At 40.7% G+C, this 21989-nt stretch overlaps 1 protein-coding gene across 1 annotated transcript; it reads right to left on the bottom strand.

Annotated features, from left to right (window-relative positions):
* Nucleotides 1-8764: 8764 nt before the first annotated feature.
* LOC148011538 (pentatricopeptide repeat-containing protein At1g06140, mitochondrial-like) lies at nucleotides 8765-10948 on the bottom strand. The gene has a single exon (XM_087670388.1). It carries the CDS (start codon nucleotides 10946-10948, stop codon nucleotides 8765-8767), a length of 2184 nt encoding a protein of 727 aa, XP_087526514.1.
* Between the last annotated feature and the right edge of the window lie 11041 nt (nucleotides 10949-21989).

The raw sequence follows: 21989 nt of genomic DNA, 5'->3' as shown, positions 1-21989 counted from the left end.
CCCTCACATGATGGATCAGGATGATAGGTCGCATGCAATACCTCAGTCATCCGGTCACCCAAACTCACCCCGCCTCATACAAGTGGAATAGCCCCAATTTTGTATAAGATGCTTACCAAGTGGCTATCTTGCCATGACTTTTAGTATTTAGGTGGTTAAAAGGGGCAGGTTCCCCAATTGTACAAACTTTCCTTACCTACTTCTAATACATTTCACGTCTTTAACGAAAAAGATAATCAAGCGTAGGTGATATGCATCGAAGTCAACACCATGGGATTCAGATAAGTGATGTCTCTTTGAGTTACACTTGTTCATTATAGTTGAAGCATATGACTTGCATGTACTCTCACGAGTTGTCAAGTGGATACAGGACGACACAGGTCTCTATACGAAAGTGTTCAATGTCCAAGTTACCACAAGACCACGAACCCCACAAAGAGCCATTATAAAAAAAGCAACAGAAATACCAAGAACAAAGAGCCATGACACAAGCCCCATTGTTGGAAGAGAAAATCGCCCTTGCAGAAAGCCCACATTACATTTGAGCATGACCCAAACCATAGTCATTGGCTACTCTCCCTTTCTTGGCCAAACTCTACATTTGGCTCACTACAATTGCTACCTCAATTGTACCGATATCTCACATGTTACAAAGAGGTTTACAAAATCTCAAGTGTATCTCTCCATCTCAACAACTATTCCTCTAATATCGAGGCTAGTAACACAATCATCGTTATAATATCCATTTTCACAGCCTTTGGATCCCAACATTTCCCAATCCAAATGAAAGGCATCCTGATAGTCTCAATGTATTGCAATGGTTGTATTCATGTTATCAAAAAAAAAAAAAAAAAATTAAGGAAAAAGAAAGGAAAAAAATAGGAAAAAAAGAAAATAAAATAAAATAAATAAAAGAAGAAAGACACCCACAATCACAACACAACACCTAGGGGTCCTCAAATTAGGTACATCTAGTGACCTTGGTCAGCTAGCTCCGTCCCTAGACCCCTAGCCCTTTACACATCCCCCACAATAGTTCAGGGCACATCAAGGGTAGGACATACCTAGGGAGATTGTCTCACCTAGACCTATCATCCTGACCCATTTGCATGATTCTTTTTTTGCACTCCATCTCAGTTACCATTGCAATCAATAGTGGTAAGCAAGGCACAAAAGACCATGGAAAGTACACTGTACTCTTCGAACAATACAAGTAGCCACTAGCTACCAAAAGCTAAGCCAATGAGCTCAATTATGCTACATCGTGTTGTCAAAATCACAAATGATGTCTCAAGAAGCCTTCATGTATACTTCTTCTCAACATCGACAATTTTTTCCACCGCATTGAACCCTTGCTTCATCCACACATTGCTACGAGAAACCAAACCAGCAACGCAATATCTAAGTATACATGGGCACTCACATAATATCTGAACCACAATCGATACATAGTTTGGATCCTCGAGTGCAAGACATTACTCTTAGAGTTCGACCTATCTCCCAAACTAATCAAGCTATGTCTTGTGTACACAATAAGAAGACTAGAACTAACCCCTAGGGAGAGACCATATAATAGGTTTTCATTTGTAGGTATTGACGACTTCAACGGAAGTACCATCAGCTCTTTATCAACACTCAACTCTGAACTCTTGTCATTTATCATCATGCAAACCCACCAAAGAATCGTCATGTGCAAAATCCCCAAAAAACAACACATGTGCTAACCATCAGTGCAATTCCCAATAAAGAACATCCCTATCACCAACTCCAACAACCCTACCACCAGCCACCACCAAGGCCAACAACGTGCCCCCAATGACCTTCATCTACACCACCACCAAAACTCCTCCAAGGCAAACCACAAATGTCCCTTCCACCCACTTCGGTGCATGCCAAAGTGTGCTACCTACAACAGTGAGTGCCATGGGATTGGCACTCGTTTAAGAGGGGGGTAAGGTTAACCCTCATACGAACAAGGTGGAAAATCCAAAAAATCTAAAACAAAAAACAAGGCCAAGCCAAAAGTGAAACGGAAGATGAAGGCACACCAAGAAGAATCTAGAAACACAAGAAGTGTAGAAAAGTCCTAGATCAAGGAGAAAGGCACACAAGAAAAAGTGCAAGTCAATACTTTTGTAAAAGAGCACAAGGCGCACTATGATTTATTTTAAGAGCACCGAGCTCTCACCCGTGCAAATTGTAAGGGTAGATGGGTGGTAGGAAGGAAGCTATGAAGATAGGAAAAAGAGCCTAGGCCACGGCCCGCCATGTAAAAAAGGAGATAAGGAGATGACCTCCCAAAAGGGATTTAGGGTTTTGTATATAAAGTTGAAAAGTGGATGAGAAGCTCATTCTTGCGTGTGGCCAAAAGTAGCTCTCTTCTTCTTCTTCTTCTTCTTCTTGCTTGCTTGCTTGAGCTTGTACTTGCTTGAGAAAGGGAGTGTAAGAGTGTGAGGGAGTGAGTGTGTAAGGGTGAGGGACCATGGTGGAGAAGCTCTCCATCTTCTCCTCTCTTCTTCTCTTCTCTTCTCTTCTCTTCTCTTCTCTTCTCTTGCTCGCGGCAATAGAGCTTGGAGCGTGGAGCTTGAGGATGGAGCTTGCTTAAATCTTGCACTTGGATCATGGAGCTATTGGAGTGCTCTGGAGAGGAGGCAACCCTATTTGGCATGGAGATAAGCTCACTACACTCGTAGAGATGGAAAGCGCGCCGGCTATGTGAGAGGTAGCCATTAGTGCTCGGCTTAGAACACATGAAACAATAAGCGGTCCATGGGTCTTGGCAGTTCGCCTCTACAAACATCATAGCCTATATTATCCAATTGTCCAACAGAAAGTAGGCTTTTAGTCAAAGCTAGAACATGGTGTATATCATGCAAAGTAAACATATTTCGTGAAGAAAAGTGTAGTTGAAAATCTCTAATACCAACAATATCCAATGTCAAGGCATTACCCAATCTGATAGATCATGTCATGCTTCAATAGGAGTGAAACCAATCTTGATTGAGGGGTGACATGAAAGGAAGCCCTTGAATCAATCATCCAACAATGAGCATAAGTGGACGAGGCATCAATCAACTGCAAAACATCAAGAGAAGAAGCTACAAGTATGTAATTATCATCCAAATCAATCTACATGACATTAATCTCTTTAATCTTGACGTTGGACTTGTTAGAGACAATACTACAATCATCATTATTTTCTTGCACTTTTTCCTTTCCCTTTTCCTTGTGCTTGTTAATCACACATTTTATGGCACTATGGCTAAATATGTCCTTGCTTCCCACAATAATGACAAGTCAATATGGACTTATGGCCATGGGACTTATTATGAGACTATTCATGTGATAAGAGACTGTCCACGTAACTAAGAACGTGACTTCTAAGAGTCTCTCTCACGATAGTCATTACTGCTCCTACCATTATTGTATATGACTGTCAAACCATAAGAGATGCAAAAAGCATAGACATTCTTTATGTTAACCTCTTCATTCAATAATGCACTCTCTACATCCTACAATTTTAGCCCATCAGTAGGCATATTTGCATACATATCAATACAAAATGTGTCCCATGACTCAAGCAATCTAACCAATAGGAATAAGGGAATAATTGTATCCCCTGTAAAGACAAGTGGTTGAAAATAGAATGAAACTCATTTCAATGGTGGGCGGACATGGAAGTCCCCTCCTTAATACAAAGGTCCCTAAGTTGCTTCAACTAATACATCTAAGAGGTAGGGCTCTGCTTATCATAGACATTATGAATCTTATCCCATAACTCCCATGCAATCTGCCCTTCAAAGACAAAATTATAGAAAACCTGCTTAGAGAGTAACAAAATGATTGTAGATTTATATAACTCATCTAGGTTAGCCCAATCCTCTGCATCAAAGCATTTAGGCTTTATATCCTCATGTCTCAATGGCTTAATCTACAATTTCTACACTAGAACCTGCCAAATTTGTGCCTTCCAATAGCTATAATTTGTGCTATCCAACTTGTCAATATTGAAGATAGCACTTCATTCAATCCACTAGCCACAATGCAAGGAATAAAAGCACAATCCAAGACAAATAGGTTACTATAAATGACAACAAATAGCCCCACCAAAATCATAGCTAAATCAAGGGCTAAGCAAGAGAAACTACCAAAATGGTGAACTGTCCATAAATTGTAATCAAGTAACTATCAAATCCAAGTGATTGCCCTCAAATAAAATGCATACAACTGAAATGGTAGGCTACTATAATAAACTATAGAAATATGCCAACAACCAGCTATGAGTAACCAAGAAAGAAAGAAAAAAGACCATGAACAACCTAGCACAAAAGGCAATCACAACTACAATGTGTCAATAACTAGACATGTGGTAGGCATAGATATCATGTGCATAGTAGATCTTGAGGTAAAAGCTCGGGTTTAAAAAAAGGAACTGCTAAATACATAACCCACTAAGCAAATCTCAATAGATAACCTAAAAGCATATAAATATCACTCACAACACATTGAGAGACATAAGTGCCAAATCTAAAGTAAGTGATCAAATTAGCCTAGAATAACTACATCTAATACATATTAAGAGAGCATGTATCTGAAGTAAATGTCCCACGCTCTCGGTGAAAGAAAGCTCAAGCTTAACTACATATATCCAAATCTCTATATAACATCCAAAATGCCATAAAAGCTCCCAATGAAATGAAAAAGGAATACCATATGAGCAAAAGAGGCTCAGTAAATCAAGTATATAGCATCTAAGCATCCAAGATCCATATGACATGCATCCAAGAGCATAAGATCCAAGTATCATTCAAGCTCTTGTTGTAGCATTGAATAGCATGTAACCACAGCCAAGGTCAATGTAACCAAGCCCAAATCTCAACTCAAAAGCATGCCATAGCATAACAGGAATTATACATAACAACCAAAGTAGCGGTATATCCATTGAGTATCCCATAAATCATCAAAGAGTATTAGGCATAAACTGTCTCTGATAAAAGCTTGCTACCCACAATAAACCAACAATGATATGATAGTAAAAAATGAGTTAATGCAAGCTCAAAACCATCCCAATACACTTTGCATGCAACTAGGCATCATAACCAAGTGCCAAAGCATCACTAAAGCACAGTAGAATGAGTGACAAGCTGTCCTAAGTATGAATAGTAGTGAAATACCTTTCCAATGTTGAAATATGTCAACTGAAATTAGCTCAATAGTGCCTTGGTACATCACCATAGTGTCCTCCAAGCATCAATTAATCATCTAGGCATTAATATAGCATCCTAACAAGTAGTAGATAATCAAGTGTGTGTTGTCCTAGAAGTATACAGCAAGTCTCTTGTAAATGATAATCCATAATAGAGATCCCCCACATGAAATAGGTGCCCAAATATAGTTATCCAATGTTGAGAAATGATGCCAAGCATTCAGAAGTGCCATGGGAGGTAGGATGCCAAATATAGGTATCCAATGCTGAGAAGTGATGCCAAGCATTTAGGAGTGCCAGAGGCCACATGGGAGGTAGGAGGTGCACCCACACCATGAGAGACAGGCTGCTAGACAACAAGTGTAGTTCATGCTAATCTAGCTAGAGCTTATACCGATGTTGTTGCCCACTTTGGAGGGTTAGTTGATGCTCAACAAAGTCTATTTGGTGCCTAGAGTAAGCCTCAATAGGTCTTGACATGTGTTGAAGGATGGAAGTAGCAATGCATACCATGAAGAAAAGAAACCATGGTTGAAGGTAGGTCAAGTTGAAGCTCCATGAGCAAGCTCTGATATTAGTTGAAGAGAGAAGCCTTGAGTGGAAGCAAGCGGAAACAAGAGCTATGTTAGAAGGAGCAAGAGACACAAGATGTGGGAACTCCAAGAGTCACAATGTAACCTTCCCTTATTCAAATGTCACATAAAGAATAAAGAATGAAGTGACAATCGTGGGCGCCCACCACTTGCAATGTATAGGTATGTGGGTAATGTCAATGTAGTAATACATGGACGGCATAGGCACAAGTTCCTTTACCCCCAAGAGATTGTGTGGAATCATGATTATCAGTTCACTACTTGATGTTGGAAGGCTTTGTTCTATGGCCTTGGCACTAGTGGGGCATAATGCAATGCACATGGACACTACCCACGTACACGTGTTCGTATGCCAGCCTTGCGATGATCACAAGGCAAAGAAGATGGATCGTGCGGGCAACCAAATGACATGGCGATGCAAGCCAAGGCGGTCATGACGCAGCTTGTGCAGTAGTCAAGCCATTGATTGTATTTGTTTTCCAAGTCATGCTACTCTTGAGTCTTGACGTCTTTAGTGATAGAAACCGTCAAGACAGTGACGATGTGGCAAAAACAGTTCTAGTCGACGATTACCCCTTTTCCAAGGCTAATAAATGCAAGGGCTAGGCGGTTCGCAAAAACCGTTGAGATTGGATCATTAGCTGATCGTGATCATCATTAGCAAACCTTCGTGCATGAATTATCCCATGTTGCCTCCATTCCAAATTGTGCAGGTTCATGGAACATTCCCTTTATACTGAATGTGTCTTGTGGGAGATTCTTAGGGATGCTCTCAATTTACCCTTGCTTTTTGAGAGGGTCACTAACCCTTTTTTAGAGAAGGATTGAATTGAAGGTGTAACAAAGAGCCACCAAACACCTCCCCCTTCCTAGTGTATTCACCTAGCAATTCTTTGTGGGTGGGATTTCGAATATGGTGGAGGCTAACCAAGCAGATTGATGCCCTCCTTGCAGTATATGATCATATCAGTCCTGTTGCCTCTTAGACTTTGTCATCAACCTGCACAAGATGAAGGCCATATTCCCTTGGCCTCTTAACTCTTTAATAGAAGCCCAATCTCTCTAGCTCTTTAGGTGAATCTCATGATGCTAGTAGAGATATAGCAAGTATGTGCGATTTTAGAGGCGCAAATAGCAAGTAATGAAAGTCCTTACACTCTTAGAGAAAACCAAGGTTAGAATTCATTCTCTTGACTTGGCTATCCTTTGTATTTTTTGTATTATTTAAAAATCAAGTTTGTGCTTGGCCTAGGTCTATTCTATCTCTTGGTCAATTTTTGGGATGGCCCTTCCCACCACATACTCCATTCTCCTCACTCCTATCTTTGATTGCCACCGCAAAAGTAGCTTTCACAACTGGCTTGCTATCTTTCTTGCATCATGAGTTTGTTACTTGGAAGTTGAGTGTGATCCATGGGTTGCATCAGCTTTATGTTGAGAATAGATGGTAACAATGACACATCTTTGAGGATGAGGAAGTTGTTATCAAGACAAAAGCTGAGACTCACCTTGCAAAAAAGAAACTAAGACCCTCTAAGAGGCTAACCTAGGTGGCAAAAGACCCTACAAGCCCAACTAAGTCCCTCTAAGAGGCTAAACTGGGCGGCACGAACCCCTACAAGCTCAACCATCCGAACTAGCACCCAAAGAAGAGGTCCTAGTGTTTTAGATATGCATCCCCTCCCATCAAGCCTAATCATATATGAAAAATAGTATCTTCTTTCAAGTGATGTAATGGTCTCTCTCACCATCCTCTCAACCTATATGAGGTCTTATTGTCACTTAGCCACATTGTGTAGTAGAATGCCATTGACCTTATGTGGATTGAATTACCGCATGCTTGGTAAACCTATGGGTATTGGAATAGAGCTTAAACAAAACAGATGTCTCTCTTCTATTTTGTTGGCCCATTAAAAAGCAAGCCTTCATGTTTGTGAAGGGTTAAAAACTCCTTTTGTCACTTTCAAGAAACTGCAACTCCTTTTATCTTCGCTCGCTCGCTTGCTCTCTCTGTCTCTCGTATTTATGAACACCTACACATACAAATATACAGAATTTATTCCTCAGATTCATACCTATAGACACCTAAAACATGCAAATATGCAGAATTTCTTCCTCACAAATTCATATCTGAAGACACCTATACATGCAAATATGCAGACTTTCATTTGTCCCTTCAGATGAAGAAGCTTACCAAAACAATCTATTTCTTTTGTGAATAAAAATGTAACGCCATCAAAGATTTGTGAATATGGTTAAGGCTATTTGTGACAAATCTCTTCCAGTCCAAATGGTGATTATTTTCATTGGCATTACTAGAACATTTCTCAGAAGTAAGAGTTTCTTACACAAAAGATCAAAAGAATGAAAAATGAACCAATCAGATTAAAAGTTGTGTTCATGAAACATGCCACCAATACATATGCACACAAGCATGCATACACACATACACGCAGATATGCACATTGTATGCATACATAGGCATTGAACATATATATACAGCATATATATACATGCATATAAGTACCCATAAATACAAACATATACAAATACATACACAAGCAAATATAAAAATGTTTCACCTCTGTGAGCAGACACGTGCACACCCTTAAGGAACAACAAGCCTCTGACACAGAAAATCTGTCAATATTGTATTATATTCCTAAGCTCTTAATTTAATTCTGATGAATTTTTTGTTATCATTTTTGTATTCTTTTGTAAGTTTGAAAACAGAAAATGCACACCCTATCCATCTTCTTAATGCAGACCCTTGAGATAACTGCACATTGTTCTTTAGTTGTTACCATCCTCTTGTAAAGACCACATTATATATCCATTTTTAATGCAATTCATTGCTTGATTATCATAGATATAGCAAAATTCCCAAAGAAACTCACCTTTAAGTAGTGTTTGACATTAGTTACTGATATGCACACAAATGTACGAAACAAACATACCTGTAAAGCTATTCAAGCATAAGAATTCTATCACTGGACACAAAAGGTAAGTCATTCTCTTCATTACTTACACATTTTGGGACAATATCTAAAATTGGTACATATCCTCCAACTTTTGTGTGGCAACTTATAGTTTGTACTGTTATCACTACATCTGCTTTCTGGTTAATGCCCACAACAAACTCATGCAAATTTCTGTTCACTTCAATCATTGCACCACCAGGCTTTTTTTTTGCACCTATGTCTTTCCTCATTTCTTCTATTTTGTAAGCATCCCTCCATCTACCAGCCATGGCATACATATCTGCCATCAACAAATATACAGAAGCATCTCCTTGGTTTACTTCAACTAGCTGCTGAAAGCATTTTTCTCCAAGTTCCACTTTCCCATAGACCTTACATGCAGCAAGCAGACCCATTAAAATTAAGCTGGATGGAGGACATAGCATGGCTGCAACCAATCTTTCCGATTCATGAACTTGTCCTGATCTCGCAAACAGATCAACCATACAAGCATAGTGATCCAATGTTGGTTCAATTTTGTGTTCCTCACACATCAGCCTAAAATACCTTTGGCCCTCAGGAACTAGGTTGGCATGACTGCAGGCAGCAAGGAGACAGGTGAATGTGATAGAATCTGGCTTGACTCCTTCCTCCTGCATATTCTCAAAGCAGAGTATGGCCATGCTGCCCTCATGGTTCTCACCATAAGCCTTTATCATGGAAGTCCATGAGACTACATTTCGAATAGGCATCTTGTCGAAAACTTCTCGTCCTGCTAAAACTGAGCCACATCTGCCGTACATGTCTATCAGCATGTTGCCCACAGAAAGACGTGTTTCTAATCCTAATTTCCTGATCTGGCCATGCAATTCTTTGCCTGTCTCCAAGGCTCCAGTGGTGCCACAAGCTTTCAAGCAAACTATAAAAGTGATCTCGGCTGCAGGTACACCTTCAAAATCCATGCGTTTAAAGCAGTTTAGCACTTCCTGGTCATTCCCAAGTTCCGCATATCCTGTAATCAGTGCATTCCATGAGACTACATCCCTAACTGGCAGCATTTCAAACACTCGACGTGCATCAGCAATCAAGTTGCATTTCACATAGACATCCACTAGTGTGTTACCCACATGCAGCTCCTTTTCCAGACACCTTTGGATTACTTCAGCATGTACTACCTGGCCTGTCTGTATGGCTTTAGTGTTACTACATGCTTTCAAGCTGCAAACAAATGTGACTGCATCAGGAGGTGTGCCCTCCAGCTGCATCTGCTTGAAGCACTCTAGAAGTTCCACATCAAGCCCATGTTCAGCATATCCTGCCATCAATGAGTTCCATGACACTGCATCTCGAGCTGGTAGCCTGTCAAACACTCGGCATGCTTCCACCAATGAGGCACATCTGGCATACACATCCACCAGTGTGTTTCCTATAAACAGCTCCCTATCCAGCCCTCTTTTGGTTATTTCAGCATGTATTTGTTGGCCTGTTTCGAGACCTTGTGTGGTACGACAGGATCTCAAGCTGCAGATAAATGTCACAGAATCAGGGGAAATCCCTTCCAGCTGCATGTCCTGAAGGCACTTCTGAACTTCTTCATCGAGCATGTGCTCTGCGCATCCTGCAATAAGGGCAGACCATGAGACTGCACTTCGGATTGGAAGCCAGTTCAAAATATGGCGTGCATCTGCAAGAAAGCCACATTTGCCGTACATGTCAACCAGTGTATTCCCTATCAAGGCACTGTTCATGAAGACATCTGTTTCCAAGCCCCTGCAGACAATATCGGAATGCAATCCCTTTCCACTTTCTGCATCTTTCCATGAAGCACAAGCATTGAGCAGGGCCAGGTAAGTGATCCTATTAGGAAGGACAGGTTGCATGTGGTGGTAAAGGTGCAAGGCACGGCGGGGGTCGCCACAGCCGATGTAGCCGGAGATGAGGGAGGTCCATGAGTATTCGTTGCGGTCGCAGGGGGAGAGGCTGTCGAAGATGAACTGGGCGCCAGGGAGGTTCCCGCAGGCCACAAGCGCGGGGATGAGATGGTTGCCAAGGACAGGGTAGGATTCGAGGCCGAGCTGGCACAGGCCCACGTGCAGGCGTGCGGCCTGGTGTGTGTCCTTGCTGAGCCGGCATCTGTGAAGGGCGCCAATGAAGTCCTGCTCTAGGAATGCAGGCAGCTCGGCCTGCATCATTAGATGCTTGAGCCATCATTCATCTTGAGCAGATACTGCTTGTTATGAGAGATGCTACTGCCCGGTTTGTTCTGCGCAGATAATCTGAGTTCTGAAGGTGAATGCAGCTGGCAACCATGGCTGCCTTCCCCTGATTTCAGACTCCAGAGCTTCTACCTGTTGCGGGCTAATTCCGAAATGTTCCACAGAACCCAGATCTAATGCCTGCATCATTTCCCAAAAAGTTTTAGACAAATCCTCGCTATAATTCCCATGCCGAGGTGGTTGGATGCACTTCACACGGCAAGAGGGTTCTAAAATAAGCCGCGCATCTATACGAAATCGATTTTATGGCTCGCTCTCTAAAATTTAAATCACACAAAAGCTATCAAAAGAAACTATATATGTAATGTAATGTCTTACTTCTATAACAATTTCATTAAATGGGGCGGCCGCCCCCGCGTTCTCTTTGTTTTTTGTGGGGGAGGTGGGGGTTGCCATGTGGCACCCGCCCCCCAGACTAGTATTCTTGGCGCGCTTCACACGCAAGGAACGCTATTCCGCTTCGCGGCAGGTGCGAGGGAAGTGAAGTTGCCGTGTGACCTATCGCACAGTGGGTAATGCTATCACAAAAACATCACATGCTTTACTCTCCTCTATTCACAACCCCTCTATCTCTCATCCCATTTACACCTCCCTCCTTTGTATCCACACTCACTCACTCACTCAATCACTCTCAACCTCTCTCACACACACACACTCTCTCTCTCTCTCTAAGCACCCTCTCTTTGTCTCACACACACACACCAAACTTAAAACTAAAAGTAGTTTAAAACCAATGTAACACAAAATGCCTGACATAGAAACAATCTCTTCCATGCACCATACTTACAAACATTCCTCTCGACATCAATGTAAGCAATCATATGCTTGCACACGCAATAATTAGAAATAACAACGTAATACTGAAAACGAAGCCACAAAGGCCAAGTATAAGGTACGCAATTGTTTTTAAGCACCATAGGCAAATGGCCGATGCCAACAAAAAAAGACAATGTCTCGAAGATGCCTAATAGAAACAAAGCTTTTTGAGTAATCATTAACAAAATTTCTCGTTGAGAAAAACATGAGAAGGCGAAGCCAAGAATGATCCCATAGTTTCCATTGGTAATCGCATGGGCAATGCAACGGTCATACCACCTGCATTGGAACAAAAATCACAATATAAGTACGTGGAACAACAACGTTACACTAAAGCGGGTCATAAGTGAGACAAAGACCAAGCACCACAAAAAGAATTTCTATAAGAGACCTAGTCAAAATGAAGCCACAAAGGCTAAGCAATAGGCACCAACATGTTTCCAAGTACCATAGGCAAATGGCTGATGCCAACAAAAAAAGACAATGTCTCGAAGACGCCTAATGGAAAGAAATCTTCCTTTTTTTCGAGGAATCATTAACAAAATCCTTCTCCTTGAGTAAAATATGTGAAGGTGAAGCAAGGAACGATCCCACAGTTTCCATTGGTAATCGCATGGGCGATGCAACGGTCCTACCTCTCTCTTTACCACCTACATTAGAACAAAAATTACAATATAAGTACATGGAATAACTAACAAAGATCATTCCATCCCAACAATAATAATACCTGGTCGAACATTTGTGAACCACTCCATAGGTACTGACAAACATTGATGCAGCGTCACAAAACAACCCAAATCTTTGAATCCATACTTGAACCAATGCCTCGGTATCTTATCAGTATGAGAGCGTTGAAATCTCTTCTTATGGTCAACCTCGTATATATGCACCCAAAAACATTGCGTGTATCCACAATGTACAACTTCAATAAAAACTGGGAGCTTGATGTCGATATTAACATCATCATATAAACACTCGATGACCCTTGCAAGTGTCCTTCTTATAATATCATCAAGAGCTATGGTGAGTAATGTGCACTGTAGCTCCTTTTGATAGTCAGAAGCTGGGTAATAGTACCACTCTAGGGTAGGCATCTGTAAAAGTTAAATAAATAGTGAAATACGAAAAAAATATACTTCCAAGATAGTATATGCCAACCAAACAGGGCATAGAGAGCATTTCACACATATGCAAAACCAATGTCCCTGCATGGTCATCAATAACTGTATCTCCACAAAGAAAGCAATAGAGAGTAATTCACATATATGCAAAACCAATGTCCCTACATGGTCGTCAATAACTACATCTTCGCAAAGAAAGGAATGCACATTACTGCACCTTTCGGAGAACATCCTTGTATACAATGTTTGTGGTCATATCCCCATCCTCTTCACCCAATAGCACTTTCACACCATGCGAAGATTTTACTCTTGAAAATGCAACATATAGCTGACCATGTGTAAATACTCGTGCCTTTAGATAAAGCCCAACAATGAACAAAGTCTGCCCCTATGACTTATTAATTGTCATAGCGAATGCCAATTGGATGGGAAACTGTCTCCGCTTCATAGTAAATGGCGATTGTGTAGCATTCGAAACAAAAGTAATCTGAGGAATAAAAACTCATTCACCCACATTTGCCCCTGTTATTATCTGAGCATCTATCACTTTCCTATTGAAAGCTCTACATATCAATCGCGTACCATTATACATACCCCTTCCTGGATTTAGGTTTCTAAGAAGAATAATAGGTGCATTTATCTTCAACAACAATAAATGAGGAGAAAATCCACCTCCAAGGTCCAATGTATTTAAATACTCAATAGAGTACAAAAATGAGTCGTCGGTCTCTGCAATTGAATCTGCACTATAATATTGTCTGACCTCCCCTGGCATTAGTTGCAATGCACGATCATTCAAAGTAGCCACCTCTGTATTCCGCGAGGCAAGTATAGCCCGCTCACTAAAATACGACGTGTAGTCACCCACATTGGACACGTCACTATAGATACTATCAATCAGTGTTTCGATAGAGTGCCCTTTTAATATCATGCCAGGCAGGACACACAACTTATCACAACTTTCGGTAACACCCACTCCATCCCCTATTTCTTGAATCCAACAGATGAACCCATTGTCCACCACACTACCAGCTGTCGACACTCGCATATTGCCAAATAGCCTTAGCACCCTTATGTAACGCCACAAATTAGAGTAACACAATCCAGCATTAACAATATCTTCACATGTTCCCTTTACCACAACCGGCAAGACCTGTCTAAAATCCCCCCCAAACAAAACAACTTTTCCACCAAATGGCTTATCACAGCTCATAACATCTCTTAGAGTTCTATCAACCACTTCGAAGGCATATCGATGGGTCATAGGAGCCTCATCCCACAAAATAAGGCTTGTTTGTCTCAATAACCGAGCAAGGTCACTTTAAACAGGAATATTGCAAGTGGATAGATTATTTAATTCTACTGGGATTTTAAAGCGCGAGTGAACTATACGACCACCTGGCAAAAGCAAGGCGACAATGCCACATGACGTTGTTGCCAACGCTATGCGACCACCACTGCGCACCTTTGCAAGTAAACATTTGTATAGGAAAGTCTTCCTAGACCCACCAGGACCATCCAAAAAGAATACATCCCCAGTATCTGTATCAATAGCATCCATGACTGCACCAAAGGCAATTCTTTGTCCTTCATTCAACATTCCCTCCATGGATTCAGAAACCCTATGTTGTTCTGATATGTTGTATGCATATTCATCTTGCAAAAGAGGGTTAGCATGCAGTTGTGATTTTGGTTGATGAGGTTCAGGCAACCCATCAAAATCACAAAGTCTTCGTCCTACATGACGTAAAAGGTCTTGCAGATGCAACAAAGCCATATTAGATGCCTCATGTTGCAGAACACCAAGAGAGGCATGCACGTGCTGTAGCTGCAATCTATACATGATATCCTCTACCATTGGCACCAAAAATCTTTCCCATAGATGGCCAGGCAGAGCTGGCTCACAAAAGACCAAAATTGCAACAAATAAAGTTCGGAGTTGAGCACCAGTTTGCACAGAGGCAGCTTCTTCTAAGCACACAACATATTCATCATCGCTCTCCAATATGCCCTTTGTAATGCAAGTATCCCTAAAAGTATCACAGATCACACTATCAAAAATACGTAAATCTTCAAAAGAAGTACATCTCCGACACTCTATTAAAAGCATAGATGCAAATAGTAGAGCTCACCATAGGTAGGCACCACAAAATACATCCGACCACATGTATTCCCACGCTTCCTTCTAGTCCACATCTTATGTCGTACATTCCACATCCAATACACTGGAAAGTCTTGATAGCGAATAGTCCTAGCCTCTGGATGAATGCGGTTGCACACAGACTATTCAATAAGAGTAGTTTTCTGGAGGTCTTCATTCCGCACAACATCTAGTATACTATCTGTATCCCGAAACACCATAGCTCTCACCAGGTAAGTGTACCTGCAAACGTTGTATATCAGACTTTTCATCGTGCAATGCATAATCATAGATCCGCCAACATGCCTTAGAGGCAAAAACATATCGTGCATCCAAATAACTTTGTATCTCGTCCACCTCGTGAGCATCGCCACCATTCCGGACTGAATCAACCCCAACAGAAAATTTGACGGTTGCACGACCATGCCCCTTGTACACATACTTATACAAATACTTCATAGCCGCAATTGTCGAGCACACCTCCACATTTATGTGTGCATTGTATTTTTTACTCAAGAATGGATTATATGGAACAATCCATTAATTATCAATAACATTACCATTTATGATCACAGTGTAAACGCCCCGAACAACGTAGTATGCTTAACAATTATGATATTCGCTTGTTTTCGAGATTTAATATAAAAGAGAATGAACACTTAAAGCTGAAAATGAAAATTACTTATAAAATTACAGCCATGAAAATGTAAAAGTAATGGAAACAAGATTGAGGGTTGAAGATGGGCAACCCCCCCCCCCCCCCCCCCCAGGAATGTATTTCTGCTCAACCCAAGTCCCTTAGGGAAGAGCTCAGTTACAATCAACCTGGGAGTGAGAAGAAGTAATTATCACTCTCACAAGATCATGCGAAGATGTACAAACACACATGCATTATCTATTATGCAATGATAAGAACTGATTTCTTTACAGTATGAGAGAAGAAAGAGGGGAAATCAGCCTTTCTCCATCGTTGATCAGCAGTACATGGACAGGGCTTGCTTCTTGTTGCTAAAATTGAAGAAAGAGCTCAAGAAGGAGGTGCTATAATGAATTTACAGGCTTGTTGTCCTGTAAAACAGCAGTGATAGAAGAGGGAATATGGAGGAATTTGATAATGGATAAGTGGGGGATGATGATGCGGATGGATGAGGCCAATTCCTGGCTATCTGTGGGTGTTGTACATGAGTTTACAGCAAAGAAAAATGATTATGAATGAAGAAAAACGAGCTCTTATTTATAGGAGAGGGAAGAGCTAGTACAAAAGGGGAAAGTGGAGTAGCACGAGACAAGTGTCCAGCTACATGTCATGAGATGTGACAAGTGGTGGGACACTTGGAAACTTGTGTGACAAGTGTCTTGACACTTGTCTCTTCTCTATGGCCTTCCTTTTTGGGTTGAATACTGTCAAGAATAGAAACAACCAAATTTAGTAAGCACAGTCAGAGTACAGAACTTACTATTTTTAGAATGGCATCCCTATTTTTTAGGACTAGCATTTTTAGGCTAATTCGAGGCTCCTAAAATTTAGGAACCTCCTAAAATTTAAGGATCTCCTAAAATTTAGGGACCCCCCCTCCCAATATGGGTGTCATATGAAAGCTTTTTCCATGTACATCGCAAAAACGGTATCAGAATCTTCATGTGACTTTCCTATGCAAAGAAATGTGCATTTCAAGCTTTCAGCCCACACATGCACATTATACAAGCATTTCATGATCATGCCATCTTGTTGATTGTAACTGTCTGTTCTGGTGGATCTAGCCCACACTTCAAGGCATCAATCCTTTCCGTGTGTGAGTCTAACCCTGATATGCATGAGTTCTAGTCACAGGCGCCCAATCGGGCCATATAGGTGGAAGTGTGAACTATCTTTTCTCTAACCCACCGCGTGGGTCCACCATAACCTGTGACCACTCATCAGTGGCCAACTCCAATGCACTTTTCTTTATATCTAATTAGAGCAAAGGAAATAAATTTAATAAATCATTATATAGACAAATTAATGAAAAAGGATACAAATTATGTTTCTATAGAGTTGTGACAGCCCTTTGGCTTTTATTCAGCTATCCTCAGCTGAAAAGCTTCTTGATATGGCTGAAGAATGTTTGGGCAATCCTTCATGAATTTTTCATCTACCCACTGTGCATTTGTTGTGGGTAGATTCTTGAATTTTAGTAAGAATTTTCGTGTCACAAGGCCACTTCTCGTGGTTCGATCCTTGAGAAACAAAATCTTTTCAGGTTCCAAGAGTTGCTCTGTTTCTTCAACTTCTGGGGATCTTCAGTAATGGGTTCCTTTGGTTCTGGTCCTATGTAAGGTTTTAGCAAACTTACATGAAAAGCGTTGTGTATTTTCCAATGAGCAGGAAGCTCAAGTCGATAAGAAACTTCATTTATTTTCTCAATCACTTTGAAGGGTCCAAAGTATCTAATGGAGAGCTTTGGAAAAGATGAATTTTGACTAGAACCTTGTTTGAGCCTGCTTTTATCAAACTTTAGCAAGACATATTGACCTTTTTCAAAAGCCAAAGGTCTTCTTCGTTTATCTGCTTGCTTCTTTTGTCGCTCTTGGGCAACTTTGATAGTGGCTCGAACTTGATCCATTGTTGTTTTTAAATCTGAAGCAAACTCATCAACAGCAAAAATCTTATCTTTAGTGCGAATAATTGGAGGAGGAATCACTTTACCCGTACTATTTCATTTGGAGCTTTCCCTGTGGATGAGTGCACTGTATTGTTGTAAGCAAACTCCAATAATGGAAGATATTTCTCCCATTGTGACTTATGTTCACTAACATAAGCTTTCAACGTATCCAAAAGAGTTCATCACCTTTGTTTGGCCATCAGTTTGAGGATGAAAAGCTGAGGAGAACTTTAAAGTGGTTCCCAAATTCTCAAATAAAGCACGCCAAAAGTTACTTGTGAATTTGGAGTCTCTATTTGAAATGATCTCAGAAGGCATACCATGTAATCTGAAGATATGTTGAATGAAAAGTCTCGCAGCTTGTGCGGATTTCAATATTTTATGACATGGAATAAAATGTGATTGTTTGTTGAATCTATCAATTATGACCCAAATCATATCACGACCTTGAGGTGTTCTTGGAATACCTGAGATGAAATCCATTGTGATAGATTCCCATGGAACTTTGGGCACTGGAAGAGGTTGCAACAATCCTGGAATCTTCTGCCTATCATATTTGGATTTTTGGCATACCAAACAAGCCTCAATGAAGTTATGTGTATCTTTTCGTAATGTTGGCCAATAAAAGTAGCGCTCAATTGCACTTAGAGTGGCTGCCCTCCCTCTATGCCCTGCATAAGGGGGTTCATGACTTTCTTTAAGCACCTTTTGTCGAACAAGAAGAGTGACACAAAGGCGATTGTTCATGAGAAGGTGACCGTCTTTGATGGAATAATCTGGATGAGAACCTCCTTGCTGTAAATTTGACCAAATTGCTGCAAAATCAGTATCTTCATCATAAGTATTCTTCATCGTTTGAAAATCTTCATGATGAGCCACTGTAATAGTTGCAATGCGAGCTACTCTAGAAAGTGCATCAACAACTACATTTTGTTTCCCTGGAGTGTACATAATTTGAAAATGAAACATAGACAAGAAATTTTCATATCTTGCATGTTTCTCCTGCAAATGCTTTTGAGTCTTGAAATACTTCAAGCTTTGATGATCAGTTTTAATAAGGAATTCATTGCCTAAAAGATAATGTTTCCATATCTTTAAAGCATGAACCACTGCTAAGAGCTCATTTTTATAAATGTCATACCTTTTCTCCACATCATTTAGATGACGGCTTTCAAAGGCTATGGCATGGCCTTCTTGATTTAGCACTGCACCAATACAATCATCGCAAGCATTTGGTTCCACCACAAATGGTTTTACCAGATCTGGAATGATAAGAACAGGTCCAGAAGTAAGAGCTGTTTTTAGCCTTGTGAAGGCTGCCTTCTCTTTTTCCTTCCATTGGAAAGAGATCTTCTTCTTTGTAAGGTCATGAAGTGGAGAAGCCATATGTGCAAAATGCTTGATGAAGCGGCGGTAATAAGAGCATAAGCCAAGAAACGATCGCACCTCATGTACATCATGAAGATGAGGCCATTCTTGGATTATTCTGATCTTTTCAGGATCCATCTGAATCCCTTCAGAAGAGATGACATGCCCAAGGTAATTTATTTTATGCATGAAAAATTCACTCTTTTTACCATTTACCAAGAGTTGATTTTGTTGTAGTAATTGTAGAACAATTTCCAAGTGTTGATGATGCTCCTCTTCATTCTTGCTAAAGACAAGAATATCATCAAAGAAAGTACCGACATATTGTCGATGCTCTCTAAATATGCGCTCCATCATTCGATTAAAGGTGGCTGGTGCATTGGTTAATCCGAAAGGAACCACCAAGAATTCATAAAGACCGTATGAAGTGCGGAAAGTAGTTTTGTGTACATCTTGTGGTATTACCCTAATTTGATGATAACCACTCTTTAGATCAATGCGGCTGAAAACCTTTGAGCCTCCTAGACGATCCAAAATGTTTTCAATTCTGGGAATAGGAAACCAATTCTTCACAGTGATTTTGTTGAGGGATCGATAATCAATGCACATCCTGAATGTGCCATCTTTCTTTTGAACAAGAAGAAGCAGTGAACAAAATGGTGAGCTACTTGGCCTAATTAGCCCACGGTTGAGTAGGTCTTCAACTTGCTTTCTGATTTCTTCTTGTTGAGGACGGCTCACACGGTATGGTGCTATATTAGGAGGAGAACTGCCCGGGATAATATCAATATGATGGTCTTCTGGCCTTTCTGGGGGAAGCTGATAAGGAAGATCTTCCGAAAAACAATCTTTATACTTTTCCAAGAGCTGAAGTTGCTCTTGGTTTTCAGCATTCATATTATCTTTTACATCAGTGACATAAAGCAAACAACATTGAACACAATCCTTAATTGCTCTAGAGACTTGCATATGGCTTACCATAGGTATGGTGTCTCCAGAAACTCCAGCTTGGATCTCGTACTTCTTGCCTTTGTTGGTGACTTCTACCTTCTTTTTCTAAGAGAAGATGGTTGAATCTACTCTATGATTCCAGGGCATGCCAAGAATCACATCGCAACCATCAAGGTCTCCGATACAGAAGGTATCTTCGTCACTGTAGCCTTGAATTTGAAACTTGAGCTTGCCAATGTAGGGTATCACAGTCTTCACTATGTCACCTTCATCAGCATTTAAAGCTTGGTGAACTTCTGCCGGAGTGTTCATCTCTTCATTCTTGCAACTGTCCCCAAGCTTTTAATAATTTTTGCGTCTCTGGAGTGTGAGTTGTGTTTGCAACTACATCACTGATAGCATTGATTTTCACTGGCGACTTATGCTTGTTGTCAGAAACCTAGCTTTGTCCCTTGTTTGGACATTGCTTCGCTATGTGGCCTGTTTGTCCACATTTAAAGCACTTCCCTTCTTTCATGAAGCGTTGCTTTTCTTCTTCGGAAAGTTGCTTTGCTTGTGGGTATAGATTGGAGCGAAGTTGAGGAGCATTAGGAGGTGCATAGGGCTTCATCTTCTTTTGATTTGATGCCTGCTTTTGCCGCTATTTTTGTCCTTCATTTGGGGCTGAATACTCCTCATCGTCAGCTACTCTCTTGTTATCATTCTTTTGGAATGATTTGTTGCCATTGTGCTCCATTTCCCATGTCTCAACATGGTCAATGAGTTCCCTGAGACTAAAACAATGATAATGATTAAGAGCAGTACGAAGTTTAAAATGCAAACCTCCTTGAAACTTCCTAAGCTTTTCCGAACTGCTGATCTTCTTGAAATGTTGGACCTTCAAAAGTAGCTCCCAAAATCTCTTGGTATAGTCACCAAGTGACTCATTTTTCCTTTGCTAAAGCCGATCCCATTCCATTTTTACATCTCTTTTGAAATGAACAGGAAGAAATTGGCTTTGTATCATGTGAACAAAGGACCACCATGATTTTGGGGCAGCATGATCATATTCCAACCCCGTCCACCAAGTATGGGCTAAGTCGGTTAAATGTAAAGCTGCAAACTTAATCTTTTCTTTTTCTTTATACTTGTCACGACCATACAAAATTTGAAATTGACGAATAAACTTCAGAAGAAGATCAGGATTTCGGGAACCATCATACATACTGAAGTTGATCTTCTTTTCAAGTTGAGATAGTGACTTAGTCTTCTTCTTCTTCTTATGCCTTCGTCCATGCTCGGATCTTGAGGTTGAAGATGATGAAGTGCTTGATGGGGATGAAGATGGAGACAAGGGTGAAGAATGTCGATGCCTTTGACGATGATGAGGTCTTCCACGAGAAGGGTGTAACTCTTCGTTACTAGAAGAGGGTCCATCAAAGTAGGCACCAGATGACTTTGAAGAAGAGGATGAGCTTCGACATGATCTCTTTCTTTGTCTTGAAGTAGAATGGGACTGCCTCTTAGAAGTAGTTGGACTTCTTGATCGGCTCCTTTCATTGGTATGGCTTTGTCTCCTTGAAGCAGATGGGCTTCTTTCCTTGAATTCTTTGGGATTCTCAACTTTTTCTAGTTTGAGAAGTTGCTCACGAATTTGCTGATTCTCCTCTCTAAGACTTTGAATGGCTTGAAGGATAGCACTCGATTGATCCATTGAGACTCTTAAGAAAAAAAAATATGCTCAAGCACTCAATGCAAGGGCTGAAAACAAACAAACTTATCATTGTAAGCACTACCAGTGTTGGGGTGAGGACCGAGCCAAAGCTCTGATACCACTGTAAACGCCCCGAACAACGTAGTATGCTTAACAATTATGATATTCGCTTGTTTTCGAGATTTAATATAAAAGAGAATGAACACTTAAAGCTGAAAATGAA

The sequence above is a fragment of the Lygodium microphyllum genome, chromosome 28 (assembly GCF_053477565.2).
Source record: "Lygodium microphyllum isolate KBCC chromosome 28, Lygodium_microphyllum_v1.1.10, whole genome shotgun sequence".
Lineage (NCBI taxonomy): Eukaryota > Viridiplantae > Streptophyta > Polypodiopsida > Schizaeales > Lygodiaceae > Lygodium > Lygodium microphyllum.
This window is presented reverse-complemented; position numbering and strand designations above follow the sequence as displayed.

What these genes read in the sequence shown, in the direction of transcription:
- LOC148011538 (XM_087670388.1), bottom strand. Translation starts at nt 10,948, where the DNA reads ATGCAGGCCGAGCTGCCTGCATTCCTAGAGCAGGACTTCATTGGCGCC.